The 27,657-nt window shown below is 42.5% G+C and overlaps 1 protein-coding gene across 1 annotated transcript; it reads right to left on the bottom strand.

Moving 5' to 3' along the window:
- Positions 1–207: 207 nt before the first annotated feature.
- MRPS5 (mitochondrial ribosomal protein S5) lies at positions 208–27,325 on the bottom strand. The gene is made up of 11 exons (XM_053939210.1): positions 27,242–27,325; positions 25,734–25,871; positions 15,402–15,527; positions 14,872–15,105; positions 12,419–12,453; positions 5,737–5,827; positions 4,994–5,040; positions 4,276–4,333; positions 3,408–3,470; positions 2,140–2,276; positions 208–762 (listed from the first exon to the last, which is right to left on the bottom strand). Exons 1-11 carry the CDS (start codon positions 27,306–27,308, stop codon positions 538–540), a joined length of 1,221 nt encoding a protein of 406 aa, XP_053795185.1. The 5' UTR covers positions 27,309–27,325; the 3' UTR covers positions 208–537.
- Positions 27,326–27,657: the final 332 nt, after the last annotated feature.

Below are 27,657 nucleotides of genomic sequence, written 5' to 3'. Positions count from 1 at the left end.
GAGGTGGCCCGAGCATCTTTTGGCATTTGGGGAAATGCCACGACAGGCACGCAGAGATTGGGAGGCAGAACTGAACCCCTGAGCCCCAGCAGCGAGACACTGGGTGGGCACATGAGCTCCCACTACAGCTGCTTGCTTCAGCACCTCCCAGACACCAGCATTTTGCAACAACGACGAAAAGAAAAGAGGACCCAAACAAACCCAAACTAAACCCACTCTGATGATTCTTTATTGCTTTCACAATCTTGTATTTTCAACAGTTTCCCAAGAGCTTGTGAAAGGAACGTGGACAAACCATCCTCTGGAATGGAGTAAATGCATGCCTGAAGCTGAAGACTCGTTCTCTGGCTGCTTCCATCTGAACATTCCCACTCAGGCAGGCTCAGGGGAATTGTGGGAAAGCAAACAGTGCTCCTGGATGGCAGCAGTGACATGGATGGCACCTGCTGCCCTCCCCTGAAAGTCAAGCCCGGACACCCTGCCCTGAGCCCGGCTTTCCCAGCTGCACTGAGCCGGGGACGCGGAGGGACCCAATTCTCAGCACGCCGCCCGTCTGACCCTGGCCCAGGGAGATTTCAGCATTCCCTGCGCTTCCTTCACCTCCCTCCACTCCAGCTTTGTGTCTGGAACCTCCTCCTCAGGCTCGGGCTCCTCCCGGACAGTCCCCTGGGGCAGGGCCACCACGATGGGCAGGGGGCCCTGCTCCTCCCGGAACTCCACCACGTAGAGGCTCTTCTGGTTTGCCAGCTGCTGGTGAGTCTCCTGGGAGCAGGACAGGGAAAGGACAGCCAAAACAATGCTGGCTTTACTGCAGGCCAAAATCTACACGGGATGTGGGGCAGGGGAAAAAGACCCCAGGAAGTAATTTCCTAATAAACAGTTTAAGCACTGTGAAAATGAAATGGCTTATCTTACTGGACAAAAATTGAGATAGCCTGAGCTCAGATACACTAATCAGCCCTACAGTGTCATCCCAGAGGAACTTGCTTCTGGAAGGACATATCCTGCTCATAAACATGCCTGTTGCCATGTTAGTGCTCCTGTTGGTAGGAAGGTTTTTATGTCTTTATGTGGATATAATCTTTGTTTTGATAACAGAGAAGTGCCTGTTACTGCCCAGACAGGTGGCATTAACTAACATAAAGATACATTCATAAAGATATAAATGTAACATTATTTTCAATGACACCTGTCCCTTGCCTACAAGGTGTTTTGATAACACTCAGATTTTACAGAGTAAATGTTTACAGGCAACAGGAAAATTTTCCTACTCAGGGCAGTGAAGAAAACTTCAAAAGCAGTAATTTATACAGAAAGCCTTTCTTCTGTTTGTTCTGTGGAAGGTTCTCAGAGACTTCCCCAGGTGTGACTGCCCTGAGGTACTGCTAAGCTGGGAGATCTGTGACTCCCATCAGGCAAAGAGGATCACAACCCCCTCACCTCCTGAGGCTGACCTGATGACACTGGCCAGGGCAGGGTGACACACCTGACAGCTACAGCTCTGCAGGGCTGTGCTGGGAATGGAAGCAGCTAAACCTTGGCAGCCACCAAAACTGCAAACAAAGGAGATAACCAGGAATTTCCAGAGGGCTGACTCATCCTGAGGCTGCTGTTCAAAGGAAGGAGGATGAAATGCTGCATGCTGGAGCTTTTCCATCAGTTCCAGGCAGCTGGCTCAGACAGAGGCATCTCCATTGTGAGCACTCAGAGGTGGAGGGAACACCACCACCTCCCTGACTGAATTCAGAGATCTCAATTACAGCAGCAACAGAAGCAGCTGGGGCTTCACTCCTTGCTCAGTGGGAACTTAGAGCACAAACAAGCAGCAGCCACCAAACCTGGCCCACCATTCCCTCTGCCCAGCATTTCTCAGTAGTCAACAAAACCACACCAAATGAAAGCCCGGGAATTCAAATGTCCCCTGCAGACACCTGGCTGTGGAACAGACAGAGTTACACAGAGTTCCTGACTGGACAACTCCATCAAACTGCTGAGGAATGGAAAAAAAAACCCCTTTGCTGATTTTATTTGCCCTTTGTAAGATTACTTCACTTTAAGCCTGGAATATAAACTGTTTGCCCACAAACTGTTCCATCCCCTCCTGTCCCCACACCTAATGGGCACTGGGAGTGCACCCACCTGTAGGGTCAAGCCTCTGAAGAGAGCTCTGGTGATGTTAATCAAGTTTTTGGATCCAGTGACCTTGGCATACATGTCCTTAATGCCAATTAGCCTGCAGATGGTGATAATGGCTCGGTGGCAGTGCAGGCCATACCCTGGGGAAAAAAAAAATTACATAAATGAGCATTGTGTGATTATTCAAAAGCACACAACTGACTCAGAAGAGAGCACTGAGATCTCTTCTTTGCTGTTTTTGTTACCCAGCATGGTAGAACGCATTAGATGTTGCAAATGGCTCCAGGGGCTGTGCAGAGGCACCACTTCCCTTTTCCTGGCCCAGCAATTGGAATGAGTTACACTTTGTCACAATTTTAGTGGCACAGAGTGAAGGAGAGACAAACATATTTCAAAATCCACAAACACAGCAGAGGTTTGTGTGTCATCTGCATCCCTCTCCATAAAAGAAATGGAGATTTTATCAGCTCCAAAGCATAACTGTACTACATTGGCATTAACTGCAAATGGTTTCTTACACTTGCCAGGTTTTAATGCAGGAGAGATTTTTTTGAAGAGTCTACTTTTGCTCCAGAGAGGTTTGTTTCACATGGCTTAGCTCTAGTGATCTTTAAAAACTACAGGACAGCCTTGCTGCTGCTGAGTAAAGGACACAAAATAGAAATACATCCTGGGGACCAAATAGCTGGAAAGCTGCAGAAAAGGGCTAGAATGTTTATTCTGGTGAGTTTATCTGATTGGAGACCTTATCAATTAGGGAATTGAGGGAGAAAGGGGAAACCAGAAACAAAATATACAGAGACACAGACCTGAAAGAAAACCAAAGAGACAAGGAAAAGGAAAAAAAAAACACCCCCCTAACTGATGAGCTCTCAGGATACTTCAGGTGCCACTTCCAGAAGATCAAACTGACTTCACAACCACCAAGGCTGTAAAGAAAGGGAGACCTGCAGTGGGAGGGGTGTGAGAATTAACAGCTCTGTACAAACCCACCAGTGGCTGGAGCAGGACCAGGGTCCACACCTAGGTAATTCAGAACTGAAGGAATTACACTTAGGAAGAGTGAGAGAGCTCCCACCAGTGTAAAGGGGACAAATCCCAATTTCCAAGAGCAAAGCCATGTCAGCAACAGTAGGTATTTCTAAAGAAAAATGGCTGATGATTTTCAACATTGAAAACATGGTAGACTAGACACTAGATAAGTTTAAGTTCATAAAATAAATACCAGTCAGTAATTGTGAAAAATTCAAAATGTAAACTTCTTTAATTACCTTTGTTTTGTTTCTTCATGCGGATTTTTGTCCTTTTAAATTTCACAGAAATGTCGTGGTAAACTGGAGAGGGGAGAAAAAAAAGGCATTACAGATAAATTCTTCCTTCTAGAAGAGCTTTAGCTAGTGCCTTTCTTTTTCTGAACTATAAGTTGGTTTTACTCTCCCCTGACTTCTTTAAAGGTAAATTTCTGGAATAGATTAGGAATGCTGAAATACCTGTGAATACTATGTTACTATTGAAAAATAGGTAGGTGTGCCTCCAGTGAGCCTCATTTGGTTTTGAACTGAGCTCACATGACACAATTTGACTCATAGCTTTTTTTAGTAATCTAGTTTTTAACCTAAGATTTCCCCACAGGCATCAGCATTCTTGGATTTTCCATACAGAGTACTAACAAAAAACTACCAGGAAACATCAGGCTGAGCCTCCAGCCCAGGCTCTCTCCTGGTCAGCACACATGGATTGAGTCCCAGGGAATCACCTCTGACACAGAAAGGGGAAAAGCACAGGAGTTCACTGTGAAGAAAAATGCCCTGACAGTATCTGAGTCCCTTAAGTCAAACTGTGCCAGAAAAGATCTAATCTTGCTATTAAGAGCCTGAAATACTATGCATTAAGTACCCAAATTTTAAGCACAGATCCATGGAATTGTTTGGGTTGGAAGGGACCTTTTAAAGGTCAGCTGGTCCAACCACTCCACAATGAGCAGGAAAACCTTCAACTAGACCAGGTTGTCAAGAATTATATAATACAATGCATCAGATCAGAAAAACTTGATTTAACTTTTTTTTTTATGCTCTGCAAGTAGTTGCAACCAGTTCTTGCTGGCATATTCAGTGCTTACATTGAAAGAATAATACTTACTTGTGTGGTTCTGATACAGCTCTATAAAGTGTAAGCAACTTATTGCTTTATTCTTTGCCTAGGGAATAAAAGCAGAAAACATTTTTCTCCTTTAATTCTTCTGCTAAGCGTTTGCCATTTACCATTATTCAGTTAATTAGATAGGAAAAAAAGAAAGAGAAAAACAACTTAGGAAAACAAATTTGCCACGTCTAAACTCTGTGGAAATGAAGATGTTTAGTCTGGAGAAGAAGAGGCTCAGGGGAGACCTTGCTGCTCCCTACAGTGAGGTGGGGGTCAGTCTCTTTTGCCAAGAAGCAAGGGGTAGGATGAGAGGAAATTGCCTCAAGCTGTGCCAGTGGAGGCTTAGATGGGAAAAATTTCTCCCCTGGAAGGGTTGCCAAGCTCTGGACCAGGCTGCCAGTGAAGTGGCTCAGTCACCATCCCTGGAGGTGTTTGAGAGATGTGCAGACAGGGCACTGAGGCAGCTGCTGGACTTGGCAGTGTTAGATCAACAGCTGGACTGGATGATCTTAAAGGGCTTTTCTAACCTAAATCATTTTTTTCTGACCTAAATCATTCTATGATTATCTGCATCAAGACTAACAAAGCAAACACATGGACTTACTTCTTTGCAAAGACTACAAATTATACTGATTATTAGGGAAAAAAAACCCATAAGTGTGGGTATGAATTACTGTTAATTATCATCAAGTAAAAAAAAATTCAATCAACATACTTTCCTTAAAGCATTTGTCCTGTCACCTGCCTTCCCTATGGCAAAACCTGCAAGACAGAAAGAGGCATTTTATTGCTGAGAAACAGATGAAGCAGATGATCCTCAGAAAGAAAAGTGGAAAAAACCAAAGAGCTTCACAGCCACGTTCAGCATTTAAATTTCCATTCCACTGCACACACCATACTCAGCAAATGGTTCAGAGAAAAATCACAGAGACAAACAGTTGAGGAGTTATGAACACCTAACATCTGGATGCCAACTGCTTGTTGTCAAAGGGGAAAAAAAAAAAAAAAAGGCTTAAGCTGTTTTTGTGTATTTGACCAAACTTTGTTTCCAACAATTGAGTAGTGGTGACTGCTTCAGACAAAAGAGATAATCCACTCTGTTTAAAAATAAAGAAGGGAATGAAGAAAAAAAGCCTGGGACAACTTCAGTTCCATCATTTATGACATCTGGATTACAGTGCTAACACATTCCATGAAGAAGCTTTCCAAAGAAGAGGCAGGAAGAGTTTCTTTCTGCAAGAGAACCACACCTTCCTCTCTTTACAGATTTTCCTCCACTCCCAAGTGCAAGCAAAATTCAGCTGGAGGAACACACGAGGCCTTGAATCTTTCACATAAGCAAAGTTCAGCCAAACTCTGGCTGACCATGAATCCAGCTGTCTTACTAAAGCTGCCACAAAATATGCCATCATCAGATGTTACCTTGTACATGCAATAAATGATGCATTCAGTACATACCTGCAGCCCCTTTGCCATTCCCAACAACCACTAAGGCACGTACTGATTTTTTCCTGCCTTCCTTTGCCTTCATACAAAACACATTTCTCACCTGAAGAAAAAATAAAACAACACAAAGCTTCCTGTTATTGCACATAGTCCAAATGGGTTGGGTTTTGTTAGTTTTTCTTTTTTCTTTTTTTTTTTAAGAGAGTCAAGCTTACAAAAAAAGGTATCAGAGGTTTGTAGTATACACTTAAAATATCTATACTGCCTTTGTCAATGGGCAGCATCTGCAGTGGGACACTGGCTTCAAGGCATTAAATACATAAAGGTTGTTAAAAATCCACACTCAGAGAAAAAGCTACCTCGTGAAAGTTACCTTTCATGAAAGCAACCCCTCTGTTGTGCTCAGCTGCTCAACAGATAATGCTCTAATGCTGCCAGCTTTATGTGTGATTTCAAGCATGATGAAAAAACATGGGGAAAAAAAAAAGGGAAGTAATACTAATATTGAGAAAGTGACACCAATATTGAAGTGGCCCCCCTTGCATTTTAACATATTTTAGAAGCACTCTCAGGAATTGCTCAAGGTCTGCCGTTGCTTTACATGGATTAAAATTTAGGATTGAAATCTACTTGTATGCTGCAGAAGGCAGTCTCATTAAGAGAGGGGAAGAAGCCTGAAGCTGTGTCAGGGGAAGTTTAGGTTGGATATCAGGAAGAAGTTTTTCACCCAGAGGGTGGCTGGGCACTGGAACAGCTCCCCAGGGCAGTGGTCACAGCACCAAGCCTGGCAGAGCTCAAGAAGTGTTTGGACAACAATCTGGGGCACTTGGTGAGACCCTTGGGCTGTTCTGTGCAGGGCCAGGAGCTGGACTCAGTGATCCTGAAGGGCCCTTCCAAGTCACAATACTGCATGATTCTATCAGCAAGTCAGTGCCTTACAGCCCCCACCTTACATGGTCTAATACAGCCCAAAGTGCACAAGAGACAGATGAACAGGTGGGAGGGAGAGCATGTTCTGGGAAAAGGGAGCACAACCTGACCTAGAGAATGCAGAATGTGGCAAAAGGTCACTAAAATGGTGAGATAAGGGGAAGAGACTGGTTACATGCCAGCCCAAACCAGCTGCAGTCTGCTGGGGTTTAGAAATACTTCAGAGTTTGTCCTTTGGTGAACTTGGCTCATTTTTGATGTGCAAACCACAGCTCTGAAGCTGTGGCTAGCTGCCTGTGAGTGGGGACCCCTAACACCAAACAGGAATTCAGAATGTGCTGTGCCCTTAAATCCAGGTGAGAGGCAGCTAAGCAAGGAGCAGCTTAGGCAAGCAGTGATGTAGATTCATTATGCAGAACTGTAAATAATCAAACTGTAGAAATATGCTTGCATTTTTGGCTTTCAGTGTGCTAGCTTTACCCACAGCACCCCTGTTGGAGCAGAACCATAAATAAATCAAATAGCTCCACTGTGTGTGCATTGGCTTCTTGCACACTGGGTGAGAGAACCCAATTTTGGGACAACAGTCTGAGATCCTCTGTCCATCTGTTCTAGTTCCCTTGGTTTTGTTTATCTATTGAATTAAATGTTTATTTAAATGCAGATATGCAGTTTATATGCTGTATGTAATACAACAATTATATATAAAGTATCAAAAGATAATACATAGCAGATATAAAAATCCTTTTCCATATATGTAATTCTTCAGTAAGCTACTCTGGTAGTAGTGTTATGCATCTGAAAGTAGATTATTAGAAAATACTTGGTCATGGTTTAAAAATTCACCATAAGAAATCCAAACAAACAAACAAAAACAAACAAACAAAACCCCCCAAAACAAACAACACCCCCCAAAATTCCACTGCCTTCACTAGGTACAGATTATGGTTAGGGTTTCAAAAATTTCACCTTGCTTTCATTAAACTAAAGATGCTGCTTAATTCAAGGTGCCCACACATTCTAGACAGCACTTTGAAGAAATACCAGCCTTGCCAATTGCTTATTCCAAGCTATTTTTCTTTCTTCAAACTCATTACTGACAAGAACAAGCTAAAAAACCACACCCCATAGATGAAAGTGCCTGTGTAAATGGGCTATTTAGAGAAAATGCAAAATAATAATGGAAGAAGAGAGAGTGAAGCAGAGTCATCTCCCCAGGAGCATCAAGAGAATACTATTTTTGCTTTGCACACACTTTTATCTTCTACTGCCAATCTCAGCAGGTAGCTGTACAAAAATAGAGTCAGCATGTCAAAAATAAAGGATGTAATGTTTGTAGAAATCTCCTCATGGATTATTCCTCTCCCTTTCCAGAATGTGGCAATAAAGACACATGCAAAGAGCTTCTGTGCCACTCTTCAAACTGCACAGCCTCTGAAAAGTGACTGAAACCAAGGCACAACCACCCCTATGATCAGACTGCCACCCAAGTTAGACTGAAAGCCAATTTTTAAACTTTGAAAGCAGGTGCAGCACATGCTCAACCTAAATCACAGTGTACCTCAAATTAACTGTCTCCTTGTATCCACCATCCAGTGGTGAAATACTGCAAACTCAGCTTGCTTTCTAGAACTGAGGGAAGAGCAGCACCTCAAAACCAAAATGAAACCACCTCACACATTTATTAAGAGGAGAAACGACAATGTGGAAGTAAGTTACACTCAAAGACAGGCTGCTAAACATTATTATGCTTTCAGCAGTTGCACTTGGTTAAAAAAAGGGGTCAAAATCCAACACTTCCTGTGAGGTTTTGCTTCTGTAAGAGCCAAATGCATGACTGGCCAACTTGATTGCCCCTGGGAATCCCTCCTTTCCAGAAATCCTATTCTAGTCATGATTTCTAGGAACCTGCCACCCCTAGGCCACACTCCTGACACTGCCACTCTTTTGTTTTGCTGCTGTTATGCAGAGAAATGCCTGCACAGGCTGATCCCCTCATGGGCTAAGAGCCTCTGGTCCCAGCACTTCTCCAAGGTACAAAGGGAAAATGAGATAAAATGAGAGCAGGGTGCAGTGCTGAAAGAAATGCACTTCCATGCCAATGAGCCTAGACAGGGTCAGGGGCACAGCTAAAAGGTTTGGGAATTACCTAAAAGAACTGAGTAAATCAACTTGTTAACAAACCCCAAACCCACGTTAGCTACATCATGTCCCCACCAGCATTCTGTGCACCAAGGGTAGAGCAGATGGGTACACAATGGCAGAACATCTCCCAGCTGCAATTTTTACATTGAAATGGTCCATGGTCCTTAACCCTGCACCCTCAGAGGAGGAGATGCTCTCCCCATCCAAGTACCCTTACAGAAGGATGGGAGTGCAATTCCCCCACTGAGCTCTGCAAGCCAGCACAAGCACAAATGACACAAACACAAGCAGCACTCATAACCTTGTCCTGTTCCTCTCTCTCCTCTCCCAGTGTGGCTTCATACTACAGCTCCCAGCTGAGTACAGATCCTTTGGATTGACCCCCCAACGATGCATCCTCAAAAGTCACTCTGCATCTGCAATGGCTTCATTTCCTTTTCAAAGGATGAGCCATAATTATGCCCAATTAAAAGCTTCTGGGTGTTCCAAATGTCAGTTATTTCTTCCATACAGCCTGACAGGTAAGAGATAAAAATCATCAAGTATTTATTAAATAGAACCAGTTGAGGGTAGCATTCCTAATCTCTACTTTTAGGGCAGGCCAAAATCTTTTGAGTGCTCCAAGAGTATCAGAAATAGTGACCTCTCATGTTTTCCTGTGACAGGTGGCTTCAGGTGCTATCTTAAAAACTGTCTGAAATATTCATTGCCAGTCTAAAGACACTATCAGTATAATTTAGGGAATAAAAGACTTCCCTGTACTCTAAAAGCAAAATCTAGAGCCTACAAATAACTCTGAAGTACTTCTGAGGCAACATCTCATTAGAAGTAAATTATTACTCAAAGAGTATCCTTTGTACCATATAATTTTTTAGTCAGGGCTGTCAAACAATGGATCTCAGACACTGTAATTCATGCAGCATTTCTTTTTCACAAGGCTTTTTTTTTTTTTTTTTGCACCCATTGCTAAAACAACTCCCAATGGCTTATAAAAAGAAACAAAAGGGTTTGGGCTGTGCATTAAAGAATATTCTCTTTGTCACAAGTAGCAAGTCTACCAGCTTGGGCCAAGAAGAAGCCAAATGGACTGAGAGAAGAACACCTAATGCTACTTTGCAGTTCAACACTCGGACACAAATCTCTGAGTGTTTCTGTTGGTTTATTTAAAAATGACAGTACCATACCTGAACCATCTGGCTCAAAACCAGATCTACTGTGACACTGGAAAGGTTGCACTGACCCTGCTAAAATGGAGCTGTGATTGCACAAAATTCTTCAAGTTGCCTTCACCAGAAACAGGCAATGGAAACAAAGAAGCATGAACCAACCAGCAAGTGATCACCAAGCACAGTTTTCACAACTGGTAGAAGGCAATTTTCAGTGTTGGACAAAATCCCTTTGAGATCTGTCTTTTGCAAAGGGCTTTATTTATAACTTTATCTTCTCCTTTAGAAAGCTCCCCTTAATGAGAGACTCAAAGGGCCACCAACCTCATGCTCCGTGCCTTCAGGCCCTACAGAGCACAAGGTCTCACTTTCTAATTTTAATTGCACTACAAGGCAATTACTATTACAGCACAGGAAGTCATGTAGGCTACTTTTTTTTTTTTTTTTTTTTTGCTATGTTACCATGTTCATTTTGGAGAAAAAGAAAAGAAAAATTCATCTGAGGGTTGATGACACATGAAATGAAGCCTTCCAGTGAAAATAACAATGGCACATGTCAGCTGCACCTGTAGATTTTAATTACCACTGTGATTATATTATGTTAGAACACCAGTTAAGCATTACCATCAGTTCTATTTAAAGAAATTGTTCTTATCTCTAATACGAACAGAACAGGAAATGTTGCCTTAGGCTGGCAGGGAAAGTAAGAAACAGTTAACCCAACTTCTAGCTGATGTGAAAATCTGAGCTCGTCTCTACTCTATTTTTCAGCCAGGAGAAATCAAATCACAGCTTTTATGCTTCTGCATTACCAGAAAACACTTTAATAAGCAATTTCTCTCTTTGTTTAGCAAAACAGCACAGCCTTTTCAGTAGCACAATCACAACAGAAAGGCCCTATTTTAGCTTTGTTCATAAGGCAGTCCTTTAAAACTGGCTCTGAGTTTCTTGCTGTGAAGCACAACTTCCCAGCAAACGTTATTTTAATCTCCTGTACTGTTGTGAAGGCAAAGATAATGGAAAACACATCCAGAAATAGCAGCATGTCTCTCACCTATTTAAGCCAGGAATGCTAAAATGATCTATTTATTTCAAAACTCGTACTTTTTATCAGAAAATTGTAAGACTCGATTATCTTGAGCTCACCGCTGCTTTTGAACAGAGAATTTTTGCTGCTGCTATTTTTCTGCAAAAGCATTCCACTTTCTCAGTTCACATCTGTGGCAACCTCATGTAACAGCAGAGCCCCAGCCTGCTCCTAAAAGCTTTTTTATTACTCAAATATAATAAAGCATTGAGACAAATTTCTACAGCACATGGAACCACTGCAGAGCGACTCAGCTTTGCTGCTTGTAAATAATTCTGCCAGTACAGAAGGGCAAACTCCCCTGCTCTGGCACCCAAAGTGAGAGCCAGCTGTGACATGGCACAGCAGCAGACCAACATTCTCTGCTCTGCAATGTGCCCCTTCAGGCAGCAGAAGGCACTGCCAGCTGCAGGGCTTGGGAACAAAAATCACTTCTTTTAGGGACAGTTTCTGTGCACTTTTCACAAGTGGCCTTCAAACACAGGCTCAGCTAAAGGCCAAGTGCTCCAAATGGTCTTTGCTGTATCAGTCAAAGCCCATAGTGTGGCCCAGTCCACTCTAAAAACCCACTGAGATATGAAAATGGGTTAACAGGTCACAGATTTTGTCTCTCCATCCCTTCTGACAGGTTACCTAACTTGTTTTTAAAAAGCTCCAATGACAGACATTCCATATACTCCCAATCCATTCCAGTATTCAAATTCCCATTTGCAAGTCATTCTTTATGTCTAAATTTACCTTGCTTTTTATTTATATCCATTGCTTTTTATCCTTTTCACAGCAGACATCTAAAACAGTTTACATCTTTCCCCTCTGCAGGATTTAAAAAAAAAATACAGAAACCAACTCATGACTTTTAATTACCCAGACTGAGATTACAACACAGCATCATTGTTTCCCATGTCTCAGGAGATACCAAAACCCACTGCAAAGACTGGGATTTATCTAGAAAACATTCAAGCCACTGGGTAGAATTCCAACTGATGGGCATTTCAGCAAAATGCAGAAAGATAATCAAGGACAAGGAAACCCATTTGCACATTTATCAGGACAGGAGAGAAACTTCTCTGGAGTAGAGCTGTCAGGTAGCTCAGCTTCTGACTTGCCTGATTATTCTTTTAACTTCCAGACAAGGAGCTGTGGTGATATTTTTTTGTGTTATGAAAATGTTTCTCTTAGCCCTTCCCTCTCAAATGAAGAGACAAGGCAACTCACTTTCTCATAGGTTGTGCAGCTGAAACAGAAAACCAGACTAATTCCTACTGCTATAATACTGACTTGGCAAAGACTTGTTAAATAATTGCAAGGTCAATATATAAAGTGGTGGTAATTCTTCAAAGTCCCTGGAAAGATTTGCAATGCTTACCTCGATGACTCTTGTTTCAAAATCTTCATAGGTTTCTGTAGGGAGAAAAACAGGGAAAGAAAATCACATTTCCTTGTGTTACTTGTCTAGCAGCACACCCCCTGTAGGTGGGACAAATTAAGAAGGACACAACTTCCATGGAGATGTAATTTATAAAGCAGACTCAGCAAGAAGTAGAAAAGGTAAGAGAAGAATAATTTGAACCAGCAATGTAAACTGCCTTCTCCCCTAAATACTGCTCTAAAACTGCAAATAAACCTCAAATTTCATATATACAGAGCAAAAGCTGTAAATCATTAAAATCACCAGATGGGTCACTTCCATCATGACTAAAGTATTATCCAATAAAAAATATTATCCAATATTTTTAGAATATTCTGAAGCTTTTACCATACAATTAACAGGGATTCAAAGAGATTTGGGGTTTGGACTAGATGACCTGTAAAAAGTCTCTTCCAAATCAACCTATTCTTTGATTCCATGATTCTATGGAAATGGAAGTACTTCTTTATTCACACTTTTGTGAAATTCCAGAAGGGGGAGGGGGAGCACGAAACAAAACAATACATGACCACTTCAAATTATCATAGTCCTTACAACCTCTTGCTTTTCCAACTTACCCCATGAACAAGAGCATTTCAGTGTAACACTGAAAACCTTTACTTGGTGTAGCTACACTGAGATTTTGGAGGAAAGTTTAGAAGCCTGCAATGGTGTAGAACTGGGGCCTCAGCCCTTGACCAAACATTGGTTTATTATTTACACAAAACCTCCAAGATGTTTATAAGCACGATCATCTTGGCACAGTTTAGAGACCTGTCGGTCTGCACAAAGCAGATTTCTGGCTCACAGTAAGGATATGAATCCTAGAGGCAGTCTCTGCTCCCTCTGAAGCTCTTCAGTTGCTGAAGAAACACTGCAAACTTGGGAGAAAAGCAATTTGATTTCTAAGTGGAAAACACTGTTCTTTCTCTACTCCTAGAACAGTCACAGTAAGTGACACCAGGGAATCCTGTCATGCCACAGTCTCAGGCCAAAAGGATTCACTGGGTTTGGCAGTTTCAGGTCTGCTCTTCCCATCACCTTGATATTGCTTTGCTTACAGGGTATGGCTCAATTCCCCTGCAAAGATCATTAATCCTCTGAATAAAAAGAAAGGAACTGAAAGAATTGTGGGGGCCTAAAGATCCCTGACATTTTTAGCAGATTAAAAGGAAATCAGTGCATGCTGATCAGAAACTGCTTTTTCTCAAACACATTTGTAATACAGGCTGACAGCTTCATTCTCCTTTTTTGATTGCAGTGCCCTTTCCTCTTTTTGGCAGAACTTGATGTGACTAGAACAGGCTCCACACTTTAATGCAAGTAATCCACATCAGCAGCCAGCCAAAAGCAAAATCAAGGAAAGCACCAGAAGGTAAAGTTCACAAATGCATAAACACTGTTTACAACAGCTGTCACTTCTTTTAGTGGGATAAACTCAACACAGTCTTGTGTTCAGGGTATGGAACGAGAACCATGGCACTTCCTTGACTTGCTCCATGTTCCACCACTGACTTATGGGGAATTTGGAGCAATTAATCTCTCAGATCTCCTATTTTTACACAGATTCAGTGACAGTTGGCCAAGTCCATTGTCCCATCACTGCCTTCCACAGAGTATTTGCTCTTAGGGCAACAAAATGAAATGCAAACAGTGCTAGAAAATTCCACCTGTCTTTCTCAGCTCCTCTTACTATGAAAGTGTACAGAAAGATGTCAATAAGCAGAGTTTTACAATAAAAACTCAGCCCAACAGGAGTTGACAAGATTTTTTCATATTTAATTAGTTGAAAAAGATTAGGCTTCTAAATGTTAAAGCTAGTAGTCTGAATAACAGCACTGTAAAAAAGTCACCTCTCTGCTGTACAAGTAAAAGCTCCAGCTTCACTATATTGAATTACTTAGGGAATGAAAAATATAACTTCTATAGTTATTATGATAGTTATTTATTGCAGCTTCTTCTAAAAGCTACATTCAAACTACATAATCTTTAACCCTATTTCATTATTTGAACTAGAATTTCAGAAAGATTGATTTATCCCACAGGATCCTTTCAGAAACTATTAAAAAAACCATGACTATACTTCATACTCAAGACAATTGATTCTGGACACAGAAGAACATTTCCATCCTTCAAGACTCCTGTAGCAGTCTGTGACATGGCACAGTACTCTGTAAAACCACATAAAATCATTCAGTCTGTAATGTGACAGAACAGTCTAACAGCTGCAGGAAATAAAGCAGTGTTTTAACAGATTTCACTGGTGTGAGCAGTACCTGCTCTTTGATTTAGCTTGCTTGTGTGTGGGCCTGGAACAAAGTACAAAACCAATTTTCAATCACAGAAAAAGCCTGGATCTCACTTTCTCCAAGTCCCCCCTCAGAAAGGAAGAAGATAATTGGTTTTCTTACCTCCATTAGGACCAGGGTCAGGAGGATCCAGAATGACACCTCCCCAACACTTTCCACTCCATCCTCCCTCTCTCTTGATTTTTATTTTCTTTTTCTTCTCAAATGTATCTCTCTGCTGAATGATTTCAGACTGAATTCTCTCTCGCTCTTCTTTTTTTCGTTGGGCAACTTCCTGCACTTTCCCAGTTTGCAACACAGGAGCATTAAGACCAGGCCAGAGGAAACCAGAACGTCCTTAGAAATAACAGAGATAAAATTATCCTTTGCTCCAAATTAGAATTGCAACTCTGGACTCAGGAAAAATGCAATGAAATGTAAAATTCTCACGTATTTCAAATGCATTCTATGATGCAGAATTTATAACTGGAAAAGCAACAACAACATTAAATAATCATATAAAGATTTTTTTGTTTAAAGACAAAGCAGCTCTGGCATCACAGAAAGGAATACAAATTTGTCTACTTATGAAATCAAGAAATATTGTACACAAAAACATCAAGATGTCTTCAGCTTTGCATTTGTGAATCTACCTTCACCAATCTCCTGGCCTCTATTGAGATTCTTCCTTAGCTTCCTCTTCTTTTTCTTTCCTCTTCCTTTCTTTACTCCCACGCCAGTCTCTGCCAAAGCTCCTTTCCATAGCTGATCAGCTGTCACTGAAATAAAAAAAAAAACCCAAAAACTTCCTTAAGTTACATTCAAGTACAGCTTACACTGGAAACTGAAGCTGAAATATGCTTGATCTTTGCTTTGCTGGAATTTAAACTGTAGCATTACTGCCTTGCCAAGAAAGTAATTTCTTACTCTGTGCATATGTATTTGGTACAAAGATGAGCCTCTACTCCTGATTACTGCACTGAGAGAGGCAAACAGCCAAGGGCATGTTTTCTACAAGGTTTTCCAAAATTGATTTAAAGACAAATATTCCTAACAACTAACCAGTATGGTTCCAGATCATGAGAAGAAAATAATTCATTAGTAAGTCAGAGCAGCAATACCTTGCAGTACATATCCTAGGACATCAATCAGTGACAGTCAACTCAAATCACCCCTAAAAATATCCAAGGGTTAGCCTGCTTTAAAAGCCACAAAACACAAAAAGTTAAGCAAAACATAAACCTGTTGCCATTCTCAAGTTCTGAAAATACAATGTTCCCCTTATTGCCCATGTAAGTGGAAAGGAATGTAAGGAGGAAGGAATGCAAAACACTTTAAGAGCATCATCACAGAGCTCTGGCTCTGTCAGGCCTCCTCAGGCAGTGGCTGTGGCCAGGACCATGCACTGCCTTGGTGCTTCATCCAGCACAGGAGAGCAAGACTCAGGAATCATATTAAAGAGTTAACTGCAAACTCCTACTCACCCAGCTGATGGCAATACAGGACACCACAGCAGCTTAGACAAAAAAAAAAAAAAAAAAAAAAAAACACAAAAACCCACACACACAAAAAACACAACAAAAGAAAAAATTATACCAAAAAGAAAGTGATTATGTGAAAAGATACCAGAGATAATATTTCACAGAATCACAGAGGATGGGTCAGGCTGGAAGGGACCACCGTGGGTCATCTGCTCCAACCTCCCTGCTCAAGCAGGGCCACCCCAGAGCACATGGCACAGGATGGTGTCCAGATGGTTCTTGACTGTCCCCAGCAGGGGAGATTCCACAGCCTCTGTGGGCAATCTGTCCCAGTGCTGGGGCCCTGCACAGGGAAGTTCTTCCTCATGTCCAGCTGGAGCTTCCTGAGCCTCAGCTCCTGCCCCTTGCCTCTTGTCCCATTGCCCAGCGCCCCGAGCAGAGCCTGGGCCATGCTCTGGCCCCTCCCTGCAGACCCTGACAGACACTGATGAGGTTCCTCTCAGTGTCTCTTCTCCAGGCTGAACAGGCCCAGCTCCCCCAGCCTCTCCTCACAACTGAGGTGCTCCAGTCCCTTCATCATCTTTGTCCCCCTCTGCTGGACCCTCTCCAGGAGCTCCAGGTCTCTCTTGTCCTGAGGCTCCCAGCACTGGACACAGCACTCCAGCCTGGCCTCAGCAGGGCTGAGCAGAGGGCCAGGATCACCTCCCTGACCTGCTGGCAGTGCAGCTCCTAAGGCAGCCCAGGATGCCCTTGGCCTTCTTGTCCCCAGGGCAGGGCTGGCCCATGGACAGCTCCTTGTCCAGCAGCACCCCCAGGTCCTTCTGTGCAGAGCTGCTGCCCAGCAGGTCACCCCAGCCTGTGCTGCTGCCTGGGGCTGTTCCTGCCCACGTGCAGGACCCTGCACTTGCCCTTGCTGAGTTCCAGAGGTTCTTCCCTGCCCATCTCTCCAGCCAGAATGCAGAAGCATCACCAAGGTCCTGTTTGCAGATCAATGCTATTATGTGCTTGACCCAGGGCCAGCATTACTATGGCAGTGTAAATCTTGTCTTCTCTGATTACAAACTGATTTTGTTTATTTAAAGTAGACAAAAAAAAGTCAGTAAAAACTTTTAACCAGGGTAAATAAAATAACCACAAAATCACTGCCACTTTCCACCAGCAATTCATTCTTTTCAGAATAATGTGCCTGAGAGATCCGGCCCCACAGACTGGAAATGCTTTGGGACTGGGCAAGCTCTGCCATGCTGACAACACAGTGAGGAACAGAAACAATCCAGGATGCCCAGAGGTGCCACTAAGTGCCCAGGTTTATTTTTGTACTAAGTTTGTTTAAGGTGTCAAGGTGGTTCTTCCAAGAATTTGACACACACCTATTCACTCAAATAGCTTTTTCCAAGTAGGAAGCATAACTGATTCCTTTTTGAGAATCCTGAATCCAGCAATCAAAGCTCAGTACAATGGAAAGCAAGTACACAAGGAAGGACACAGAACTCTGCAAGTCCAGGGAGCTACAAAATAATATTACCTCAAATCAGCCAAGAGCAGAGTGGCTCCAAAGTCACAACAAACCCAAAAAACCACTGTGTATGAACAGCTCAACAAGGCAAAACGTGTAACAGGGATTTTGGCTCTACTGCAGACAAGTGGAAATCTGTGTATTACAGACCAGCACAAATGCCTGTGGATAACAGCAAAGTTTATCCCACATCTTACATGCTCTGAGGCAAGAACTGAATTTGCTCCGGGGTAGGCTTTAGTCCCTGCAAAAGAGAAGATTTGTCTGAAATTACATGCTCTTTTCTGGACATTCAAGTGAACCCTAATGTTCAGAGGTTTGGAAGTTAAAAAAAAAAATAATCCCACAAACAGCAGCTGTATCAAATACCTTAAAACCAGTGTCTGAACTGTCAGCCACTGAAAACCTTCCAGCTGATTACAATACACCAATGCATGTAGCTGACCTAAAGGTGTGGGGGAAAAAAATCAACAAAAAACCCCACCAAAACCAACAAAAACTTATATAAAAACACATTACCTCCTTGCTGCAATTTTTTTAGGGAGGGAAAAATACAAAGTAAGTAGGTAACGTGTTTTTCAGTAAATTCATGCTAAGTGATCTATGAGGCTGTTCCATTAGGTGGAAGGCTGGTCATCAATCCTGTTAAGCTTCTTAGCTGATTCAGAAAACACTGTGTAACTAGCAATTCTTTTTTAAAAATTATAATCCTGCTAGCCTGGAAACATGGAATCACAATAAAGGCACTTATATTTTTCTTTGTAAGGCTATTTTTAAGCTGGAACAGTCCTTCAATCTGCAGTTTGTGTGACCCCACAAAGGGTCAAACAGCTACAAAGGAAGCTGCAGAGGGGCAGCAACATGCAGTTAAGAGAAAAGAGCAGCTCTGGAGCTGGTAATAAATGCCAAAAAAAAATCCTGCACTTCAAATATACATACAATCAGATCACTTTAATTCCAATAGAGGAAAGTAGCAAAGGTCACAGAGCAAGGACATTGTCTTGCACCAGAGGAGAACATTCAATGCCAACATATCCATCAAGAACAGCTCAGGCCAAGTCAAGCTTTGGCCTCAAGCACTGCACAAATTCTGACAAAATTAGAACCAGATGAAAACATCACTTTTGGTCCCAAAGTGCAGTTCATCTCATCAGTCTGCAATAATGCCATCATGTGTTTGGAAAGCAGCTGCATTTAATGGAACACATCAGAAGCCTGCAGGCTGCAGAGCTGAGTTCTTTATAGGATGGAGGTATCACGCTGATTTTAAGACGAAGTGACAAGAATGGGATGTGAAAGGGATAGGCTGTCATCAGGAAGATTACAATGGTGGGGACATTGCTTATGACAGACAGCCAACACACCACTGGAGAAAATAAAAATCTGCGTGTAAGAAAAGGTCAATCTGACTTGGCAGCAAAGCACCAAGGTGATTAGCAAGCACACACAGAGGCAGCAGGAATGTCTTGATTTGGAGGAAGTAACTCCAGACAGAAAGGACTCTCTGCACTGCTTTCACACTTGTGGAGATGTTCAGGAATGAAGACACTACAGCAGAGATGCAGTGTCTTTGAGATTGATGGGCTTATTTTATTTTGCCTCTGTAAAATAGGGCGCTGCATGCATTCCTCAAGAGCTAAAATAGAGCCAGTCATAAAAGCCACTACACATTTTTAGTCAGTTACCCAAAAGCACAGAACTACTGAGTGGGGGGAAAAAGTGTCATCTATAAGATTTGATTTTATAGACTAGAAAAACATCCACTACTGAACTGAGCTGAAAGCATGCTTTATGCAAGCTGATCACTAACAAGAGTAAGTCTGTGTGACATCACTCCATTTAGCTTAATCTACACAAAAGGTATTTGTAATATTCTGGAAAGGATTTGGATTTGTGTCTTTTTATATTATCCCTGAATATCAGGAATGAGACAGGTAATTATCAGATTAATATCTGGCCACACCTCAGTAAACCAAAAGCATTAAAAGACTTGCTGTAAGCCCCACCAGAAACCAGTATCCTAGATACTCATTAACTGAGATTAAAATCAGAATTGTCTCCAGCAAGATGAGTTCACAGTTTGCTGAGCATACAAAGAAAGACAAAGAGCAGTAAGCTGGAAAACTGAAGGGAGTAAAAGGAGAAGAAAGAATCAATTTTGTAGAACAGCTAAGTAGGTTCACTTCTTTCCAATACAAGTAATCTTTCCCTAAGGATTTTGGTGACAAATAGCCTGTGGCAGCACAGCAGCAGATATACAAAGACATTAATATTGACATAATAAAAAGTCTAAAGAACTTGTTATAATAATCATACTTCTACTTATAATAAACAGTGCCTCAGTGCACTGTTGTCCACTAACAGCATTACATTTGTGCAGCTGTATTACCTAAGGAACTCAGTAAGGTCTTTTCAATCACTTACAAGTCACAGCCTGGAATACACACTTTTATTAACAGATGAAATCTTACAAAGTATGATATTTCAACCCCCTTCCTTCTCCAGACATCAATGCCACCATCTCCAAAAAAACCCCAGGATTCAGAAAAAAACTGTTTCGTGCATATGAAATATGAACCAGGACAGAATGTGCTGCTACATATTCTACTACAAATTTAATGATAAATTACAGCCTATACCCAGCTGCTTAATGACCACAGTGAGACATTTCTTCTTGGAAGCAGACCTTTAACTTCATTAACTTACCCCTTTTACTTAATCCAGAAGTTTAACACACTTATCTGGAACCTGGAGACCCACACTCTTCCTGATCTGAAAGACTTCAACCTTGGCCTCCCATTTTCTGCAGGAATATACATCTCTCTGTTGTTTCACAAACACCATTCCAAAAAATAACTTTCTGCTTCCAGCTCCCTTTCCACGTGTACTTCAAAGATTCCTAGGACAGAGGCTGGCTACATCAACCACTCTAACCAGGATTTGGCAAAGAACTGCAATTTAAGTAGCTTAGGTTAGGAAAAAGGAGTGCTCCAAAAATCTAAGCTTATGATGTCACATTCTCTCTCCACCATCTTACAAAGTGTGCCTGACAACACAATCCTTAACTACAAAGCATTTAGGGTAAAGGTGCTAGGAAAAAACATACCCAGAGCAGCTGTCTTAAGAGCAAAACCTACTGCCTCACTGCAGTGGCTGAACATGACTCAAATAATTCAGATGTCATTTCCAATTGCACGTATTAACGTTCAACGTCAAGCTCAATTCTTTTGAGTGGCTGGAGTCATTCTCACAATAACATTAAAAGCTACTTCCAAAACAGCAGCAGTGAGCCATCCAAAACAAAGATGGGAGTTTGGATTCTTACACCTTAATCATCTTCAGCTGAACTCATACACTGTTCAAAACCTGTCAACTCAGTTCATACCATCTGTGATCCCTGAGAAGTTATGTTTCTAATGTATTTTCCTCTTAGCTTTAAACGTGGAAGTCTTTCATTCCAAGACCTACTCAGGCTTTGTAAAGTTACTTATGGAAAATATTTAAATCCTCTAGGTTGAATCCTCCCCTCCATGATTCAAAAGGGAATATTCTGCAGATGATAATACAAAGAGATTTATTAATGAGAGAAAAATGGAACAATGGCATACTAATACCAGAGGGATTACTTTTAACATGAGAGATTCTACACAGACTCATCAACATCAGTGTGTCCATCCCAAATGAGAACTGCTCTTGCCACTTGACCTCTGAAATCCAACTGTCTTGCCTCCATATGACATCAGTTCCTTGATTTCCTGTCTAACCCTGGCCCATGAGCAGAAAAGCATGGATCTATAAATTCTATAAAAAATGAGATATAGTGCCAGATTATTCTCAAGTGTACTAAGTCACCACACTCAAAACATTGTGTTCTTCAAAGAAAGAGACCCTTTTTCAAAAGAGACCTCTCAGCCTTTAAAAATGGCAGCATATAATGCATATCTGATACTGAAGGTAATGAGAAGACAAAAATCTCCCTCTCCCAGGTGAGGCCATTAAAAACCAGGGCTGCTTAAGCAAAATACATGCTCCTCTTTGCAATTCTGCCTCACCCTCTGCAGTTGTCATCTTCTGAGGGTGTTATCTGTGAGCCCTCCAGGGGCCTTTGCACAAACCTGGGAAGCCCTGAAGACTGTGAAGCGTTCAGCCTGGACAGCCACTACTGAGGCACACAGCATTTGCTGGGGGCATCCAACTGCACAACTGCCAGAATCTGGGCACTGGAAATGTCTCACCACAAAAACCAGCATGAGGCCATGCAAGAGATCACCACCACGGGACAGAGAGAAAAGTGGTTTTAGATAAGAGTTCACAGAAAAAAAAAAAAGTTAAAAATAACAACTGCACATACCTGCTATGTTTCCACTGAAAACTTAAGCTCAGTTCTACTTCTCACTGCTAGATGGATTTCCACAAGAGTGAAACAACTCATCTACTACCAAACTTTCTCTGTTTGATTCTTTTAATACAAGTCTGAAGCTCTTGGGGCTACCCAAGATTTAAATTAATTAATTTAATTTAATAGCATTGTTAAAAAATGCAAAAGCTCCAATTATGCGGGTTGCATAAAAATTTTGTTTAGGTGGGTCTGCAAATTTGTTGGCAGAAAAACACATCTATAGTCTAATTATTTTCTCCCCCAAGAATGGGAAAGTTTTGGGCATTTTCCTCAAAATCCAGAAACAAAACTTGCATCCTGATAGTACAACAAAACCTGGAAAATATTCCAAAAGATGCATTCACACTGCTACACTGACACAGGTGGAATAACTCCACTGAACTGCAAACCTTGAGCACCCTTCCACAGTGCACCCAGATTAGAATTTCACATTTTCTAAAACTGGCAATTTGTCACAATGTCAGCACAAGTTGTAGACATGGGATCGTCAGGTTGATTGTCACTCTCAATTCAAACCCTGAATAAATCCAGCTACAATTCCAGCATCTGAGAAATTGTACTTTTTCTCTTTATAACATTTTATGAAAAACCAAGAACCTTAAATGTAGCTAGTATATGTTGTTGTAAATACTACTGTATTTTGGAGGTTGCTTTGATTAGTAAAGCTTTCATTTTTTATTTTTAGTAACTATCATGGCTCAGTGTCACCAGATGGATATGGAGAAAAGAAATTTCAGTGAGGTTTCTGCAAACTAAACACTTTTGGCTTGGTTCAGTTCCTCAAAACAAAATGAAAATCAGAGGCTAAATGCCTTTGAAAAGTAATATCATAAAACTATCAAAATAAATACTGTAAAAAAACCCCAATCAAATCAAAATCCAACAGAATACCTCTCCAGGTACAATTAACTATAAGGCATTCAGTCCCCTTTCTTTTGATTAAAAGCAATTAACCAACTATTTATCAACATACAGACAACTCTCTTGTAAAAGGAAAAAAAAATTAAAAGCAGTTGTACAGATGTAACTCTTTACATCCTTAATGCTGAAACATCAAAACTCTTCTTATGGTACCACTGATAATGACAAGAAGCAGCTCTGTAATTATTTATCTGGAATCCTCATACTTAAAGAAAAATTCTTTGTAAATTGAAAAAGTAAGCATTTTTAAATTCTGATCATGGAGTTAGACATGGCTATCAAAATGAACAATTTAGCCCAAAGAAAACTCACATATGACTACAAAAACATGGTACAAAATGTAATTAAGGAGCAGCCTCAAGGAGCAGTGGAAGATGCTCTTTAAGGTCCTTCCTACCCAAACCATTCTATGATCCCATGGCTGGCTCCCAAGGGTAGCTAATGGAATTACCTGTGAGCAGGACAGTATAATTTTTATATAGCCCCAGCATCAAATAAAATATATCTCACATGCACTTGGATGCAAAACATGATGATGAGAAAATCATGCTGGTTTGGATGCCTGGGGTCAAAGATCATTCCTAAGGCTGGGAGACAGCCAAAGCAGTAAATAAAAACTGAACTGCTTCCCATGGTCAGGAGGGTGGAAAGGGCAAAGAATAAGCCTGCAATAAGAAGAGAATTTTACATCATTTCCCTAAAAACTCACTGGAATATGTCACAGCACAGGAATAAACCCCTGTGTATGTTTTTGTGTCAGAGTTGCAGGAAAGAAGTACCTGGGTAAGGATCAGAGACAAATGCCTAGGATAATTGCAATTCTTCCTCTTTAAATGAATTCCTTCTACTTAAACCAGCCAAACTATTAAAAATAATAGTTCTGTTGAAGGTATAGATGACCCTACTAATAAGAACACAGTAATATTACCCAAGGAATGATGTTAAATCATTAAGCATTCACTAAGGAGAGAGAAAAATCCAGTCTCCCTTCTCAGGCACAAAGCTCTGTCATTTGGCTGACACTTCACTTGACAGCTACTTCACAAAAAATGGTCATATCTGCATTTTAAATGTTTACATAAAATGGTCATATCTGCATTTTAAATGTTTACATAAAATGGTCATATCTGCATTTTAAATGTTCACATTAAATGGTCATATCTGCTTTTTAAATGTTGCCACTCCTGAAGCAACTGCACTGCTAAGGAATGGAGTGATTTATACTGTTTGTATGCATTTCATTTGAATTGTGAGGGTTTTGCTTTTTACTTCTGTAAGAGAAAGTGTTCTTAGAATAATTGTACTTTGAAATACAAAACCCTGAGTCTTCTGAATCTCATGGCTACTGCCTCTGCTTAATACATAAAGGAGGTACACTTTCATTTTTCCAGGTTGTTACATCTTATTAAAGAAGCCAATAGTCTCAGGTAGTTTGCCTAAATAAATAAAATTTTACTAAACAACATGGATGTTTTGTTTCAGCAAATATTTCTAATCCAGTCATTTAACTAGACATCTGGAAAAGCTGCTGGTAAAACAGAGCTCATCCAGAGCTTGTGAGTATGAATACAAGGCTAATTAAGGAAATAATCTAACCTACAAATCCTAATCACACTGCAATCACTTGTGGTTTAATTTAAGATAAACAAAATAACAACATTCTCATCTTGCTGCTGCTTGTCTAAACGAGTTCTCCCTGCAGGTGGCATCCTTAGAAAGCCTTTTCCATGCACAGCCTGCAGTTCACACTGCAGCCCTTCCCAAGCCTTTGGACACCTCCCCACCCTCAATTACTTGGAATCAGTCAATGGTCAAAATCTGCTGGATAAAATCAGCAGCAAGCCCAGCCTGACTGTTTAACCCCTTTTCTTGAGCAGATGTAAAGAAAACAAATGCAGTATTCTGTCACCCAGATGTTGAGAATAGGAAGAGACCACCAGCTCTGAGAGCCTGATTCTGCAGAGCTCTTAAAATCTATGGATTAGACACAATCAAATTTTGACTCTCTAATTGCTGCAGTTATCTCTGCCAGAGATTGTGTCCTTACCATCTCTTCTCTTCTCCTCTGGGACAGGATAAGGAAGCACAAAGCAGGTGAAAAAGCCCCCCAGCTCTCTCAGTTCACAGTCCTGAGTGTGAATTTAAACAGCCACCATTCCTCTGCTATGCTTAGGTGTGAAAAAAGCTAAGCATGGGTGAAATTCCTTTCAGGGCTGGAGGAAAACACTGCACCAGAGCAGACAATCTGCAGGGGGGTTACCAACAGTTTTAGTGCCACTCGTTCTACCATTGCAGCAATTCCACTTTTGAGGCAGCACAGCTTGAACAGCACGGCTTGCCCCTGGCTCAAAAATAATTCAGGAGATAAACACACAATTTATGCTCTCAATAAAGGCCTAGGAAACAGAGGGGAAGCTGCTTCCTCCTCCCATCCAATGACATACATTAGAGGGATTCACTGTGACACAAAGCAAACCTTTGTTTGCTATTAAAAGATGATAAATTGGTTTTGTGCAAGCACTTCTGTCAACACCTGCAGCAGCTGTGTCAGGAGACTCAAAAAAAGTCAGTACACACAGATTTTCATGACTGTGTCTCTCCAGAGCAGTGTTTTCTTTCCCTCTCCTGTTTGCTACAGTTAATGATTTTTATCCAGCTCAGGACTTACAGGTATTGAAGAAACTGCTTTTCCTGCACTGCTCCACTGTCCCAGTCCAGGGGGCAGAGAGGGAGCACCGTGTCTGGAAAGCCCATGCCAGGCTGGAGTAGGAACTGCAACTCCCTTTCACTGGCACAGCAGCAAACCCTGGGAACAAAGACAGACAGGTGTTTAGAGACAGCACACCTCCTTCCTTTAAAAACTGTATCTTCTGCAAATACAGGCATGGGGAGAGAAACCAGTGATTTTCAAAGGGAAACAGACTTGAACCTTTTGTCTTGAAGTGCAAAGCAGAACGTGTGAGGGAAAACATTGCAACAGAAAATGTCACAAAGAGAAGGCACTCCATCTTGCTGATAGAGTAATTTTAATGAATTATTAAGAAGCAGTTGCAGCCTTTTATTTTTTTTTTTCCTGGTTTACCTGCAAGAAATGGTTGGGTTTTTTTTAAGGATATTCTTGAGACTAGTCTGTGGAAATGTTTCCCTCCTCTAAGGAAAACCCACCAGCCTGTTTTCAAGCCCTGCTTAATGTTCAGGCTCTAACCACAGTTTGGCACCACTTCATTAGAGACTGCCCCTGAGGATGAAAAGAGACCTGAAATTCACCAACTGCTTAGATTTTTTGCTGAAGAAAAGAAAGGCAAGAAGGTTTTTAGAGGACTGTAGAAGACAGAGATGTTTTCCCTTCCTCCTAAGTATACTTTAAAAAATACATTTGAGTTTTGAAAAGCGACTGAAGAGGATCCAGGTGCCCATGGATTCCTGGATGTGCCCACGGATTCCTGGATGTGCCCACGGATTCCTGGATGTGCCCATGGATGTCTGGGGGTGCCCATGGATGTCTGAGTGTGCCCATGGATGTGCCCATGGATGTCTGAGTGTGCCCATGGAAGTGTGGGTGTGCCTATGGATGTGCCCATGGATGTGTGGATGTGCCCATGGATGTCCGGTGGTGCCCATGGATGTCTGGGGGTGCCCATGGATGTGCCCATGGATGTGTGGATGCGCCCATGGATGTCTGAGGGTGCCCATGGATGTGCCCATGGATTTCCGAGTGTGCCCATGGATGTGCCCATGGATGTCTGAGGGTGCCCATGGATGTGTGGATGCGCCCATGGATGTCTGAGGGTGCCCATGGATGTGCCCATGGATTTCCGAGTGTGCCCATGGATGTGCCCATGGATGTCTGAGGGTGCCCATGGATGTGCCCATGGATGTCTGAGGGTGCCCATGGATGTGCCCATGGATGTCTGGGGGTGCCCATGGATGTGCCCATGGATGTCTGGGGGTGCCCATGGATGTCTGAGGGTGCCCATGGATGTGCCCATGGATGTCCGAGTGTGCCCATGGATGTGCCCATGGATGTCTGGGGGTGCCCATGGATGTCCGGGTGCGCGCCCTGAGCGCGCTCCCCTCGCCCTGCGGGGAACCCCCCCGCCTCCCGCGGCCTGCCCGGGCCGGTGGCCGCTGCCCTCCCCGCGGAGGCTGCCCCGGCTCCCCGCGCTGCCCCTTCACCTCGCCAGGCCGCTCGGAGCGCGCCGCGGGCACAGGCCCGCCCGGCCGCCACCACCGCCGCCGCCATGACGGGCCCGCGCGCCCTCCCGGCCACCGTAGCGAGGTGCCCCGCGCGCTGCCTGACGAGAAGGCGCAGCGAGCGAGGGAACGGCTCGGGTCACACCGCGGCGGAGAGGCGAAGGGCGGCGGCGGCCACCCCGCTGAAGCCTTTGCTGCCGCGGTAGCGAAGCCTCTGCTGACCCTCTCCCCGTGCCCCGTGAACAATGCCACCGGCAGGCAAGCCGTGCACAGCCGCGAAGGGAAGGCCCCTGGCAGGTCCCCAGCGCCCGCCATGGCGCGGCCTCCGCCCACACCGGGCCCGCGTTCTGTGGAGTCTCTCTGCTGGAAGAGATTCTTCTCAGGTGCTTCTGTTCCCG

The sequence above is a fragment of the Vidua chalybeata genome, chromosome 3 (genome assembly GCF_026979565.1).
Source record: "Vidua chalybeata isolate OUT-0048 chromosome 3, bVidCha1 merged haplotype, whole genome shotgun sequence".
In the NCBI taxonomy this organism is placed as follows: Eukaryota; Metazoa; Chordata; class Aves; order Passeriformes; family Viduidae; genus Vidua; species Vidua chalybeata.
The sequence above is the reverse complement of the archived record's forward strand: the minus strand, read 5'-3'. Positions and strand labels throughout refer to the sequence as shown.